Genomic DNA, 15,411 nt, shown 5'->3' on the forward strand with positions numbered 1-15,411 from the left:
TGGCCGAACTCTCCCGGTGAGCCCACCTGAGCCAGCTCTGGATCAAAGCACTTCAAGGATAACCACTGAGCCCCCATCCCTCCTGATTGTGGGAAAGAAGCTGCTGGAGAACAGGCTGGGGAGGGGTTCTCAGGAGAACCTGACACCCCAGGAGATGTGGATGCAAGGGCCCATCAACACACTTGCTGGCTGGACCAGTTAGGGGCTCAACGGGAAGAGTGTTGGTGCGCCCACTTCCATAGTGCACCCCCCTCCAGAGACCGGCCCCGAAGGGTTCATAAGCAGAGCTTTGGGTGAATAGGGTAAAAGCGAGAGGTCAACTTTCTACCTGGAGTATGTATTTCAGCATTTGTGAATACCTTGTAGCTGTATGGAATAAAGACTCTTAATAACTACTGACATGTTTGCCTCATTTGGGAAGGGACACCTAGCTCACGACAGCTGGTGGGCCTGTATACCAAAGTGCTACATGATGAGGATCAGTACATGAAAGAAGGATACAATGAAAGAAGCCATGCTGAATGCAAAACCACACATTATATTCCCTACTGTGAAACCATGATACTTTAAAAAAGGGCAAATTATACATTCAGTAAGAGCAGTTTGGCTTTATGTAGTTGTATATTTTCAAATAATTTTATTCCAGAATATAGGAAATTTCCGCAATGCAGCTGAAGATGCCATAGCTGGGATATGAGGCGTATAGTGCAATAACTCTATTCAATAGGATGCTGGAAGTATTAGTGTCAGGACATTCCACTAGCAAGCTCTGTATCACCATTCCTTTTATCCTCAAAACCACTCGGTTAGACCTGACTAGGTCAATACCAGACTGAACTGGGATTTGAATCTGGGATTACCTCTTTGAATCTAGGGCTATACTCCACTTATTGAGTGTAGTTTCATGTCAGTTTCATGCAGAACTCACATGGAGCAATAATGATAGAAAAGAATTTATGCAAGTAAAGGCTGTGGAAACCAAAGGGTCCTGTTCTGAACAACAACAACACACACACACTTTATGAGATCCAGTGACATGTGGCAGCTCGAGTTGGGATCTGGGAAATCTGGCTTCTGGTCCCCACTTGCCATGAAGCTAACTGGCTGGCTTTGGGCCAGTCACCAACTCATCTGAACCTACCTCACAGGGTGGTTGTTGTGAGTATAAAAACAGAGTGGAGGAGTTCTGTGTTAGTTGCTGTGGTTTTCTTGTAAAAGGAAAAAATGCAAATCTAAATGCAATGTAATAGGATAATTCACAGTTGGCTTATATATGTTTGCTCTGTGAACATTTGACCTCCATTCAAATGCTCTCTTTTCTGCCAAAAAATCCATCATAGGACAACCTAATGAATAGCTCTTTGGAAGTCTGGAAGCACAAATGACAAAATTGAAGCTGCTTATAATGTTGGCACATCACGAGAAGGCAAGGTTCACTAGAGAAGACAATAATGGTAGGGAAAGTTGAAGGCAAAAGAGGAAGATCAAATATCAGATAGACTGTATCCATAAAGGAAACCACAGCCTTGCATTTACAAGAGATGAGCAGTGCTGTGAGCAAAGGGCATTTTGGAGGGCATTCATTCACAGGGTCACTGTAAGTCAGAGATGACCTGATGCACATAACAACAACAGGTTGTCATCTTAAGTAACTGGAAGAGCAGGTGTATTTTGTATGTTGCAATAGGTTTTGCCTCTCACAGGACTGCTCATTTAGCTCTAGATAATATTCATTCTGTATTAAGCCATAACAAGATAATGGACTGCAATGCTTCCTGCTCTAATTTATGCTTCTAAAATATGCCAGACTGAAACTGCATTAGCCAACAACCACATCAAGCAAGGTAATCCAAGGAGAAACCATCAGCTCTGCCAAAGCATCAGCTACTACATGCTTTAATAGGAAAAGACAAATGCAGACAAGCTCACCTACTAAACAAACAGCTCATCCGTCTCAGCCTGCTTCTTTTAAGTTATTGCTCATCTTTACAGAAGACATAATGACAAGATAAAGCAGAGCAGTGCAGCCTCAGGGCATGTGCATGTGGATCAGTGGAGAAGCAAGGAACATCATGGCTACAAACAAGGAACTTTCTGTGGTCATTCATAAGGTAGAGAAGATACACAGAAAATTCTGCAACATCTGTTTTTTTGCACTTGCACGTGTTTGAAATTTTACCAGCTGTTTACTTGAGTTTCAAGAATGTTACATTCTAGGTGTAGACAGTTTCCTCAAGCCAGTACAAGTTTCACACATACCTACACTTTTCCAAACATGTAAACTTCTCCATATGGCCCCATGACTGCATAGATTGGGCGTGGGAATCTGGAGAGCTGAGACAGATACCTTAAGCTCAGAACTGGGACAGGAGTGACTGCCAGCAAGAGGCTGCAGAGAGCAAGTGAAGTGGGGTAAATTGGAAGTGTATTTGCATGGATGCATGTAGGAGTGTGCTGGTACGGAAGTCCCCAGACTCTCAAGGCAGAAGTCTTTGGGGCAAACTGCAATGGGCATAGTTTGCAGTAGACTGAGTGAACTGACGTGAATAAGGGACATCACCTCCTAATGGCCCAGAGAGTGAACACACGAGACACAGACTAGCCTAGGATCACCCAGTGGAGGGAATCAAACACAAGTCCTCTTGGTCCCACTCCAGCATTAACCACTAGACTAGACTGGTGCTTCTCCATGACTGCCTCCTCCCCCTTCTTACATAGCACCTTCAGTGTAGAACCTATGCCACAGAAAGTCTTTCACAATGAAACAGAAACAACCCTCTTCCAAAGAATATGGTGGCAAGAAGGGATGGAATAGTCTAACAGAGCAGGGGATCCTAAGGTGGCTGAGGGTGATAAGAGTTGAAACATCAAAGAGTAAATCTGGACAGAAGGCAAGGAGACTGAAGGGTGGAGGGTGGAAAGTTAAAGGGCATTTTTGATTGTTTGCTTGCTTAGGGCAGAAGGAGATGGAAAGTCTACGTATTAAGTTAAGGGTTGTCACATGGTCCAATGGATGAGAGAACTGAATCCAGAGAAGTTCTCAGTTGAGGTGGGAAGTTTGAGATGCAATAAAGGAGTCCAGAAAGGAGACTGCAACTGACTGAGAGAGACCAAAGTTCTGATTAAAGGAGAGAATGGAAGACCTACAGTTACACAGTATTGTACAGCAGGTGGAGAACCTATGCCCCTCAAGTGGCTTCTGAAATCAAATGCCTATCATCCCTGACCACTGGCTATGCTGACTTGGGTTGATGGCTCTGGAGTTCAACAGCATCTGGGGGAGCACAGGTGTCACAACCCCATTATACAGCAACATAATTTAGTAAAAGACCAAACAGGAAAAGGGAAGGGGCTTGTACAGACAGCAGTTCCACTTGTGACAAAGTTTTCAGAAGCACCCCATTCTTCATTTAAGTAAGCCCAAACAAGGGTGAATCGTGGTGCTGGAGAAGACTCCTGCGAGTGCCTTGGACTGCAAGGTGATCAAACCAGTCAGTCCTAGAAGAGTTCAACCCTGACTGCTCTTTAGAAGGCCAGATACTGAAGATGAAACTCAAATACTTTGGCCACCTAATGAGAAGGAAGGACTCCCTGGAGAAGAGCCTAATGCTGGGAACAATAGATGGCCAAAGAAGAAGGGGTCGGCAGAGGATGAGGTGGCTGGATGGAGTCACTGAAGCAGTTGGTGTGAGCTTAGGTGGACTCCGGAGGACGGTGGAGGACAAGAAGGCCTGGAGGAATGATGTCCATGGGGTTGCAATGGGTCGGACACCACTTTGTGACTAGCAGCAACAAAATAAGGTGACATTGTTCAATGTGCAACTTGGGATAAATCCCCTCAATCACTAGCATTTTTCTCTAGGCTGTTCACTGCAGCTGCATCACAAGGACTGATTGCTTTGTTTATGTGAAGCCATTATATCCCATCTGGAATACTGAATAAATCCATGTGACAATAAAAGCAATTTGTGCAGAAAAGTGTAGCAAACTTGAGACATGCTCAATGTATTGTTGCTTTCTCTTAATGAGGATGAGCAGATGGAAGGAGAGCAGAGCCAAGAGAATGTGGTCCTCCAACTATTTGTTCAGTAGCTCTTCCTCACAGAAGATTCTGAAGGCTCTGGTGCTGATTAAGTTTATTCACTCATCTTTGAAAAGACCAAAGAGAAAGACAGTTTGTCTCCAATATTAAAGGAGAAAACTTGTGATCTTTAGTTCAGTTGAGTAACACATTGGATTTTCAGTTGAACAAACCGTGTCCATTATACACACACAGAAAGCACAGCATACCGTTGTGTGTGACACAGGCTGGGAGCCACTGTGGTCCAGCTAATGTCAGCCAGCAAATGCGGCCGTCACTGGTGCATCCTGGGCTTCTGTTGATACTGGAGGAGAGTGGGATTGCTCTCCCTCAGCTATCAGTAGGCTCATGGGGCAAGCGACGGGATTCAGCAGCACACTGCCTCCCCAACCCCACTTGGGTCCAGCGGTATGCCATCTCCTCAGGACGCATTTGTGGCTTACGGGGACATCATGCGGTAGAAGAACCAGCCACCTGGTCTTGCTTCCTTATCAGGAAGTGAAGGCAAGAGGCTGGATCTTGCCTGCCGCCGTTGCCACTGAAGCAGCTAGTAGCAGCAAGGTGGTCTGCTGGTCTGCTTCAACAGAAAGACAAGAGGAGCAGCTTGGCACCTGCTCCTTGTTGCCCCTTCCAGTCGCCTGCCCCACAAGCCTGCTCTGTTCCACAAAGGAGCGGCAGGGGGCAGGTAGAGGTGCTACCTGCCCTTCCTATAAACTGCACTGGGGTCTTTGGAAGGGGCAAACAGCAGGATCCTGCCTGCCACTGCTACCACTGTGGTTGTGGCAGATGGGAACAAGCCACTCTGCTTGCCTTCTTCAAGGCACACCACTCCTCTGTTTCCCTTTCTCCACAGAAGGGAAAGAGTGCAATGCAGGCTAAGGGCTCCCTTCCTGTTGCCTGCACCACATGCCTCTTCCTTTCCAAGGCGGGAAGCACATGAGTAGGCCGTGCTGGTGCCTGTCTCCTTTCAAGCCCCAGCTGGAACTCAGAAGGGGCAGGTCCATGGTAGGCGCCCGCCTGCATGGGCGCCTACCATGCCCTCAAGTGGTGTGGCTCCCATGGGTGCTGCTCAATCCAAGAGCAGAAGTCAGGGGATAGTGGACCAGGCTGGCATGTTCTGTCCTCCCAAGAAGAACCAGATGCCCCTTCTCCATTGAACTGCTGCAAGATGCCGGCAGACTCCATGCTGCTCAGCTTCAGCATGCCATAGCTGGGCAGTGGGGAAGCCACCTGTGCCCCCTCCCTTTGCCTACTTGTGGCATGTCATGAAGGAGGAAGCCATCTGTGCTCCTTCCCAGCTCGTCTGCCACGCCATGCAAGAGTCCAAAGGTCGGCTGCCTTGCACTGGGCTTCCAAACCCAGCACATGGTGGCCCTTCTTTTTTTGCTCCCCAGTCCAGGTTCCCCACCCAGTGTTCCCGCTAATGGCAGAAGAACGGGATGACTCACGAGCAATCCTGCCAGCACCTGCAGCTGAAAATGCCAGCTTTTGACCACTACCATTCTGGTTTCCTCAGTGCTTTGTGCTCCCATGAGGGATACCAGGGTTAATGGAACGCCAAGGTGGAAGGTGAAAAGAGGGTGTGGGGAGAAGAGGAGCCAGACACCCCCGTGCCATTGTCCATCAAGCACAAATGAAAATCACCACAAACCAGTATGGCTTCTACGTAGCACTGGCTCTACTTCAAATTGCTCCAGCCAGGGACCCTGCAGTGCTCAAGAACTCCATGTGGAGAGATCTGTGCTATAGCCCTTCACAGGGAGTGAGTGGGGTGATAGGAAGTGGGGATCTGCTCTTCAGCAGTACCTGGGCGGGCTGGGTTGGCGGATGCAGCCTATCACAGCAGAAGCTGCTTCCCACCAGATCCGGAGAGGTATTTGGTGTTCCTGCTCCAAGTGCAACAACCCAGCAAATTGAGGCAGGTGGCTGCTAGGAAAAGGGATTTTCAAGTGCTGGCACCCCAGGTTATTGTTATCCAAGCTATTGTTTCATTTCTTCCTCTGCCATAAATAAGATCTTTGTGGTGTTTTTTATATTTTTAAATGCTGTCCAGAGATCATATTCACTGGGTGGCCAGAGACATACAGTTTAATTAACTAAATCTGTAAGAATTTGTATTCCACATCACAGTCCATTGTGATCTTCACTTGCTTGCTAGAAATCATAGCTAGTTTGTGACATGGAAAGGAGATATAATTAACAAAATGCAATGGCTGCACTATTAAAAAGTCCTTTAGGGCCAATTTGTATCACACACTGCCCTATTAAATAAGGAGACATAGTTAAGCAAACCCTCTTCTGTCTGTTACCAAGGCCTCCTTGATAAAAGAAAAAGGATAATTTTAACTGTGCTTACTTTCTAAAAGTTGCTGTTGGGTTTGGCTCAGATTACTTGCCCCACCAGCAGACCGCCACATGATCAGTGGACGGGGCCTCTTCTTGGCACTGCCCTTTGAACTGGCCTCTGTGCTAGAAATGGTTCCAGGGAAAAGGAGTTTTGTGACAGACATTTGTTTGAATTAGATCCATGAAGTCTTGCATGGCACTTTCAAGTAATTTAAATAAAGCTGCCATGTGCTATTTGATCTCATCAGTCTTTTCCAGAGTTTGGACAGCTGAATCATTTCAACAATAAAATAATTTAGCAATGTTATATTACTATTTTATTTACAAGAATAATTGAACCGCATCATTAATTTCTACATAAAAACAACTCTGCAGTTGGATCTTGCAATATCAAAGCTGGTATTTTGCCTACTTTATTCCCTGCCTCCTTTCAGTGAAATCAGAGCCTGCTTTGGCAAATGCTTCTAAGAACTGATGGAAGTCCAACTCAATTCCTTTCTCTCTTCCCTCCCTGCTCTGATGGAGGACGCAGAGCTTTTATTACCAGCCAAAGAGCATCAACTTACCACCACAGTTGGTGCCCAGGAATGCAACAGCAACGGGATCATGTGATACAAGAATTCAGTGTACAGCTTTTCTGCAAATCTTTACTTATCCAAGGCGCTTGTGAGTATAATGCATATCAAACTTTTTCCCTGGGTGGAGTCCAATGGTGCCTGGCAGCCTCGCACTGTGCCTCCTCACTCCACAGAGCGCTGCCCCACAACACAGTTGCTGTTCTCGCCCCCCAGCAACCCATTCATTAAGAATATCTATTAGCAGGAGGGTCAGAACTGGTGTTCGGCTTTTTAAAAACCCCTCTCCATGAAACAAACCACTCACAGCTGCTGGAATTCCATCATGCTTCCATTTCCTCAGACTAAGACCAGCGCCTCTGTGGGCTGCCTTGACAGAACGCACATATTTGGCAAAGTCTGTTTGGAAATAATCCCAATTACTCCTACGGTTTTGAGAATGTTACACAGTTTAAGGTCCTTTTTGACATAGGAAACCAGAGATTAGTCTGCACAATCGTAGTACAGCTTTCTGGAAACTGATACATAGGCACAACTGTTTATATATGAAGAAAACCAATACGCACTACAGAACTACATCTAAAACAAATGCTACATGTTCTGATTACTATACATCTGGTTCACTATACATTTTCAGTAGGAGAGTATGGAATCTAACACATTAATTAGAAGCTAAAATCTGAGTGTTACATAAATAATGTGTATTATTTGTCATCCATAGGTGACATCCTGACCTTTAATAGCATAATATTAACCAGTCCTGACCTTTTGGACGACCAGAGGATCATCCAAATCTCACTCATTAATCTGGGAGTAAACCCCACTGAGCACAATCAGATATATTTCTGAGTAGACATATAGAATACTGTACCATTAAGCAATTGCTTTCCTTACCACAAATACTCAACTACCTGAATCCCAGCTCTCTCACTCTTCAGCCATTGACAGAGCCATAGATAAATAATACTGAACTTTACATTTCTTTTCCTTATTTCACCCTGTATTATTCTGACTAAGCAGAATAGTGAAAAAAATATTCTACTTGAAGTGCATTTTATTGCAGCCATATAGACTTACAAAAATTCATTTAAATGTATTCCTTAAAAGTAAGAGGAAATTCATCTTTACATATTTTTACTTTAACATTACTAACCATTCCGAGCTTCAATATCAACAAAATACAGTTCAGATATCTAACAGATTAATCACTACAACATTGAGAAGTCCCCATGATCCATACACAAGCTGAACTGGGAGCCATTTGTTTTAATTCTATTGGGAAAAATGTGATTAAGTTATTTTAATTAAAGAATTTTCAGGTTAGTTTGCTCACTGATGGGTCTGTAACTGGATTTTATCAAGTGAAACAGCATATAGGCATTAAAGTTCAACTAACTTGTAAGCAGAACCCAGTCTGCAATCTATCTGGATGGTTCTAACATGAACGCTAAGTTAAAATAATACATTTATCATTTTGCTCAGAACATTGGCTTCATAAGGACAAAGAATTGTTGGGTATCTCCTGAGTCCCCTTCCTCACAAACCACTAGTTTCGAACTGCAAGATATGCCAGAATTTCCCCCACAAACGAAGAATTTCATGGGTTCTGCTTTCTGTAGTTATAAACTTGTTAAGCAATAGAATTGCAAAGAGCCACTTACCCTCTTTAGCCACGTGAAGTGTTTGTAAATATCAATCTCACTATCCATGCTTCGGGCCCATCTCAGCAATTATACTCCCTGGGTTCAGAGCAATCACAGCTTTGTTCTGGAGCGACCACAGTCTTTCTTGCTCTCCCCTCCCACCCTACCTTGTCTCCCCCCACCACTAGCAAGCTGAGTGTCTGTACATATTTGACTTAAAACTGTCCTTCAGGCTTATTCTAAACTCTTCCACACAACGGCATAAACTTCTGATTGCATCCCCCTACCTCCCCAACCCAGAGCATCTGTTTTTTTTTAAGTGGAGATCAGTCATCAACAAGCAGTAATATCATTCTAAAGGCTTCAAAAGATGCCAGTTCTTTACAGGAAGAAAAGGAAAAAAGGAAGCTTCTGTAGTGCAGTTAAAATCTGCAGTGAGAGTGTTCCTTTTACTGGTAAAATAACAAGCTAAAAATTGCTAGGCTGTCATAGAGAAACTATTTTCAAGCAATGCCTTCCCCAGCTTTCTGTTTCAAGCGTGGCTGGAATTCATTACCCCAAGACCCTCTATTTCCTGTCTCTGTTGTACTCTGTTTATCGGAACGCTCCTCGGCTTCCCAGTTTATTTGAGGCTGGGGCTAAGCCTAAAAATAAATCCTGCTGTTTGAGAATTGCAAGCTACTCTGTTCTCACAAAGGCACAAATATTTTAGGACAACCCCCTGCCTGAAGCGAAGCGTTCCATATGCGGTTCTGTAATAGGGCAGTATTAACATATACAAAATATGTAACTCAACATTTTTCCATTCACTGCTGCAGCTGAAGCAATACAGCATGACAGCACTTCAGGCTTGTTATGGTCACATGGGGGTACAAAGTCATACTTGGGGTGGGATCCTTCCCGTGGTTGTGGTCATGCCCCTTTCTTCTTCTGTGCTATACCACTACCTTGGTTTCTGATTTATTCATTATCATATGAGAAAACATTCAGAGGAAAAATGATAATTGATTGTATTTTACAATCAGCAGTTGGGTTACACTTTAAAAGCACTTGCCTGCTGTGCTACTTGCAATAAAGCTCAAGAAGCTGTGGAATCCTCAGTGAACTTTATAAAAGCGATAATTGTGTGCATTTTGTCAGCATGTACACCAGACAATTCCTTCTATCAGGTCAAACCACTGAAGCCTTTATCTCAATATCCAGTCTTTCCCAACCTTGTGCCCCAGATGCTGTTGGACTAGAACCCTATAACCTTGATCCACCATGGGCCAATGGTTAAATATGTCATTTGCAGTGCGCTTTATTCTTCTGCCTGCAATGGCAGCTGTGCCAGAGTTCAGTCAGGTTGCTAAAGGGGGCAATGGAGAGGCAGACTGGTTTTCAAAAATCCTTTACCCTTAAGGTGAGATTTTTATGAAAATTGGCCCCCACACAGTGCTGCTTTTTAACTCAGCAGGGAACATGAGGTAGTAAGGTACTTTATTATTCTATAATTTTATCCTGTAAACTTCCTGCCTTGAGGAAGCTTCACTCCAGTATACAAATACTTTTAACAGCAAAAACACAGGGACATCTAAGAGCGCATACTGCAGCTGCTTCAGTTTGGTGTGGTATGAGTGTTAGAGTAGCATACACAAACATACGTACGTCTCAGTCAAAACCTGGCAACTATAAATGATCTCCCTGAGACCACACATAGTTTTATATTTCAAAAAGTCAAATCAAGAAAAAGAGGTATTAGCCTGGAGGACATCTATTCTTGCACACTGCCAAGACAGGTTTTCTTTTACCACCTGCTCATAATATCACCTCCTCCAGTGAGAGGAGTGCAAATTTTGAAGGCAACTGAGCATCCAGTTATAGTCTCACTTAAACTCTAGGGACCTGTTAAAGTATCGCCCCTTTCCCTCAAGTTTTTCAATGCAGCCAAATTTAGAAATATCCCCAGGTTCACATTCTTCCTCCATACTTGCCACTTCTTTCTCACTTGTTTCTTATATTTATATCCCACTTCTATGATGGTGGAGGACAGGAAGGCCTGGAGGAATGTTGTCCATGGGGTCGCGATGGGTCGGACACGACTTCGCGACTAACAACAACAACAATTCCTTCCAAGGTGGCTTATATAATTCTTCTCGCCTCTTAATAACAACCCTGTCGGCTGGGCTGAGAGTCTGTGACCGGCCAAAGTCACCCAGTGAGCGCCATGACTGAGTGGGGACTAGAACCCAGGTCTCCTGAATCTTAGGCCTGCACTCTTAACCACTACACTACACTGTCTCTCAGAGAGCTGAGGAAATCCCACATTCTAATAAACACAGGAACTTCCATTTGATCAAAAAGAAAGTTATAGGAGTCCATAACTTCAAGGCCTGCAGTCATTCTTCTTGGTACAAGCCCAGGACAGGTAGCAGGGGAAGTATCCGAACAGGTCCTGGGAATTAAAAGCAGGAGTTGTGCTTTTGATCAGACTGCTCATACAGGTGTTCAGGAAGCACTACCACACTGTTTCAAAGAGCGTGAAAGAATTGTATACCTATTTGATGGTACAATTTTTAAATGAATAGAGCAGCTTAAAAGGGGTGTATTGTTTAAGTCACTGTAGGAAATTAGGGGGTTGGACCCAATGGACTTCATGGCCCCTTCCAACTCTATCATTCTATGAAATCTAGTCCAGTTTTATTTTTGTCCTGGGACAGACTGTGCTTCATATACACTGCCTGTATCTCATATACACTGCACACAAATGAAGCAGTGGTCGCCACATGTTCCTGTTTGATTGGCCACACATTCTCCAATTGCCCTACACATGCCAATTTAAGTCCAGTTGGCTCTATCCTGATACAAGTCCCCTATTAGAAAACTGGCAAAATGATTGTGAGACGGTAAGGCAGACCTCATTTGCCAGCCTAAACATTCAGTTATGTGAACACGCACTCCTCCATCAAAAGCAACATTTTAAAATTTCTAGCATACCTATTTCTGGTTGAGTGACTCCTTCCAGAGTTTGGCGATTCTGTTGTTGCTTCTTAGCCAAAAAGGAAATCAGAAATTCAGAGGGTTTTCTCTGGCACTCCTGGCAGTATCCTATCGGTTAGGAATGTTGATGAAGTGCATTCCGCTGAGTCACATGCAGCCTGCTACCTGTCTGAGCTTTATGTCATGTTTGAGCTTTGGCCCCATGTAAATTTAAGGAAAGTATGTTTAAACAAGGTGTTAAATCATCATTCTCTTTATTTATTAAACTGGATGGTGAAAATGTTGTATAAACAGGATCTACATGAGTGATATGTTTTAATAAAGCCATTTTCCTCCTGGGTCCACTCATTACTTTTACCCAGGAAACCTGAGTTTGTATGCTTAATTCCAAAACAAAGTTAATTGCATTTATTAATTGCTTTTACTTACGAATGAGGAACTCCACTGACAACAGAGCAGTCTTGCCTCACTCGGTATATTGCTTTAATATTTCAGTTTTGTTTAGGAGTGTAGTTGACCACCTCTCCATGTCAGAAAATAAAAGTAAACTGCCAGAGTAGAGACTGACTACAACTTCCTGGAATGTAACTTCAAGAGTTAACCCTTGAGTTCATAAAACCAAATGAACAAATCTCTACCTTTCTCTCTCTGAGTGTGCGTGTGCATCTGTGTGTGTCACAAATGCGCATTTTCTTCACAGAATTCGAGATCTTTTGCCACTCCTTTTGTTTCTTGCTTGTTTTAATGGCTTTAAAATGTATACACCACCATTCTGCTTTAACAGCAATCCAAAGGAGCAGTAGAAATATAAAAGTAATTATAAGATCAAAACCCATCCTTTACTAAATTCAGTTAAATATCAGCAATTAGCAATGTAGTAAACATGGCTGACCTATAAGGAAAGCAAACATAAGCAACTAAAATCAAGTGAAATGCATCTCCAAATGCCTTGCAGAATAAGGCCTTTCTTGTCTCTTTAAGAACCTGAAGGAAGCTAGCCTGGTAAATCTCTTCGGGAAACTAGCTCCACAGAATGGATGTTCCAATGCAAAACACCATACTTTATTGCAGCTAGTACTGAGTGAGAGAGATGTGGTGAGTTGGGATAGCCTATTATGAACAAAAGCACATCCTAAGATACTCTGGACCCAGAGACTAAAGCTTTAGAATTCAAAACCAATTTAACAAATCAAGCCCAGAATTCATAAGCTGGTAAAGCTGTCTTACAGTTGAGAAAGTATGCTTCCTGGACCATATGAAAATCCAGGAATCTTATGTATGCCTCAAGATTCATGAAGGAAGAATGATGGAATAAAATAATATTTGGTGAAAAAGTCAACCCTTCCACCTCTGTGAAAAAGCAGTGCAGTCTCTGTCTGGAAAGAGAATCAATAATGCGCACTAGTTAGACTGGATAGCCACATAATACCTACCCAATGGCCCAGGTCACAGTAAGTCAGAGTGGCCTGTCATTTACAAGCCATGTGCTTGCACTAGGAGTAATACGGTGTTTGGAAAGTTTAAGTCTGTCTTACTGTTACATTGAACTGGGTTTATACACAGACTGGTGGGCAGCTTAACTTACTTGCTTATTCTCTCTTTCTCTAAGGAGCTCAGGATGCAGAATACAAAACTGCAGTTGTTCCAACTGTTCAATATAGTTCCTACTCAATATATTTGCATAAACTATGAAACTGGAAATATAATTTCTCACATTTCATTACTGGTCAACTTAGAGACATATTTCAAATGTAATGTTGACTGCAAGGTTCATCCCTTCTTCCTTTTTCCTTCCCAAGCCAGTATTACCAGGCCCAGCTCAAGCTGTGCATCCTCAAAGGGAAAGAATCCTCTAGCAGGTGAAGTAAGATTTCAACATCTCTCTCACTTACATGTCATTGAACAGAACAGTTCTCACAACATAAGGTCCTCCCAGCACCTGCAGCAGTAACTAGTTCTTGCCTTTGGCTACGTAGGTGTGGAAAAAGTCAGCGGTGCTTAAAAACAACTTAAAGGTTTTTTGTCCTGTTATGGCCAATGACAATAATTTGTGGCAATCATTCCATTTTTGAAAGCTAAGTTCAAAGCCCATAGATAAACAGTAAGATATGTTGAGGTTCTCCATTACATATGTCAGCTAAGAAGCCAGAGTGAAATACTTAAAAAAAAAAAAAAACCTCTTGAGTGTATGATACCATTGTGGATGGGGAAAGGGTCTTCCTGAGAGAGGGAAAGCACAGAAGAAAAGGAGAAGAGGGATATATATAGATATGAATACGTAATTATCATGAAGCCCTGGTATGGGGGTGCACCTTTTGTGTTCAGTATTAAATACATTATTGTTTTGATTGATTTATATGATTCAATTTATTTGTAAGTTTTTGCGGCCTATTTAAATTCTTTCTTCTAATTGATGTATTTTGGTATGGTATGGCATGCTGAGGCATTGTATGGAATTATATTAAGTTAGTAAATAAAATATCTTTTTAAAAATTCCTCTTGAGTAAAAGAATGTTCTACCTTTCATGCAGCTGTCAGCTCATCCCAAACTAGCAGAGAAGTATTAAAAGCAAGCTAAACCTGCTTGAAAAAAATAAGAAATGTAATTTGCCTGTATTTGCATTTTTCTTCTCAACAGGTTAGTCAAAGATGATGTATAATTATATGGCAGCAAGTTTACGAGCAATGATAAGTCAGTTCATTTATCTATTAATAACAGCAGTAGCAGCTGTTTGTTGAGGAGTGTTCCGGTTGTGTTTAAGTTTGGTATTTGGCTGGTGTTCCTTAAGTGAACACCTAGCACAAAGTTTCACTTAGGTCTGGTGCTTAAAACATTGAAACATGAACTAGCAGAAAGTTATAACGTAAACTAAAGCTCTCAGTAGATGTAGCTCTGAATAGTTGGCTTCCTGACACAGACACAGCTCCAATTTCCTAACAGAAAAATGTAAACACAGAAACCTTGCTCATGCAAGTGGGCTACTGGTTATGTCCCATTTGTGTGTGCCAGTTTTTCCTGAGAGCTGGCAACAGCACAATGTCGGAAACAACTCCAAGTATATATAGTGGCCTTTGGGTAAGAGATTTGGACCAGGCTAGCACACACTTGCCTCCTTTGTAATCTCCACATCGAGCATCATGCTTGACTAGGGACCCAAGAACATAACACCCAACAGATACAGGTCTCTTCCACAACAGAGGCTATGAACCATATAGACTGGTCCCACACACATGGGACTACACATACCTAAGCCCCTATTCAGACATGACATCCTAGTTAGGCAGGGGGGTAATAGGTACACTAGCAGTGAGCTAACTAGCACAATTCCGATTTCCTATTGCTCATAGATGAAGGCATTTCTACATACGGCTCAACATTTGTTTTTCTTTTTCCTGACTGCTAATTGCCCTGTGGTGAGGATGCTATTCATTAAAACCTGTTATAAGATCATGGCTAATTCTTTAGCTTTGCGTTGCATTTTAATGTACTGAATTGTACATGACCATCATATGCAAACACTTCTGCTGTTAACAGCGTGAATTCCACTGCGTGGGAGAAAATTGCCCAGGCTTGAGGAAGGTTTTCCTTGCTATTGGTGCATACAATCCTGAACTGCAAAACTAAGCAGCATTTTTCCCCCTGGCAATTTTTCATCCAAGTAGCAGAAACACGGCCATGAAACCAAATCATACTTTGCTTACCTGAGACATCACTTAGACTACAGAAACTAAAAAGAATTAGAGAATTTGAGAGAATTGTGATCATTTTTTGAGCCAATCCAATTCT

At 42.9% G+C, this 15,411-nt stretch overlaps 1 protein-coding gene across 13 annotated transcripts in view; it reads right to left on the reverse strand.

The window, feature by feature from the left end:
• PPFIBP2 (PPFIA binding protein 2) overlaps positions 1–15,411 on the reverse strand; it is a 129,342-nt gene that overhangs the window by 68,905 nt on the left and 45,026 nt on the right. Inside the window, exon 1 of one of the 13 annotated variants that reach the window (XM_044425587.1) lies at positions 11,622–11,640. The exons of 10 other annotated variants lie outside the window; for them this stretch is intronic. Coding sequence is in view for 2 of the 3 variants with exons in the window: in XM_044425585.1 (XP_044281520.1) it covers positions 8,664–8,711 (48 nt within the window). In the remaining variant the exon portion in view is untranslated. Of the gene's footprint in view, positions 1–6,993; positions 7,760–8,663; positions 9,277–11,621; positions 11,641–15,411 lie in introns of those variants that run through there. 2 more of the 13 variants (XM_044425585.1, XM_044425586.1) reach the window with 2 other exon arrangements.

The sequence above is a fragment of the Varanus komodoensis genome, unplaced genomic scaffold (assembly GCF_004798865.1).
Source record: "Varanus komodoensis strain SLA01 unplaced genomic scaffold, ASM479886v1 scaffold16, whole genome shotgun sequence".
NCBI lineage: Eukaryota > Metazoa > Chordata > Lepidosauria > Squamata > Varanidae > Varanus > Varanus komodoensis.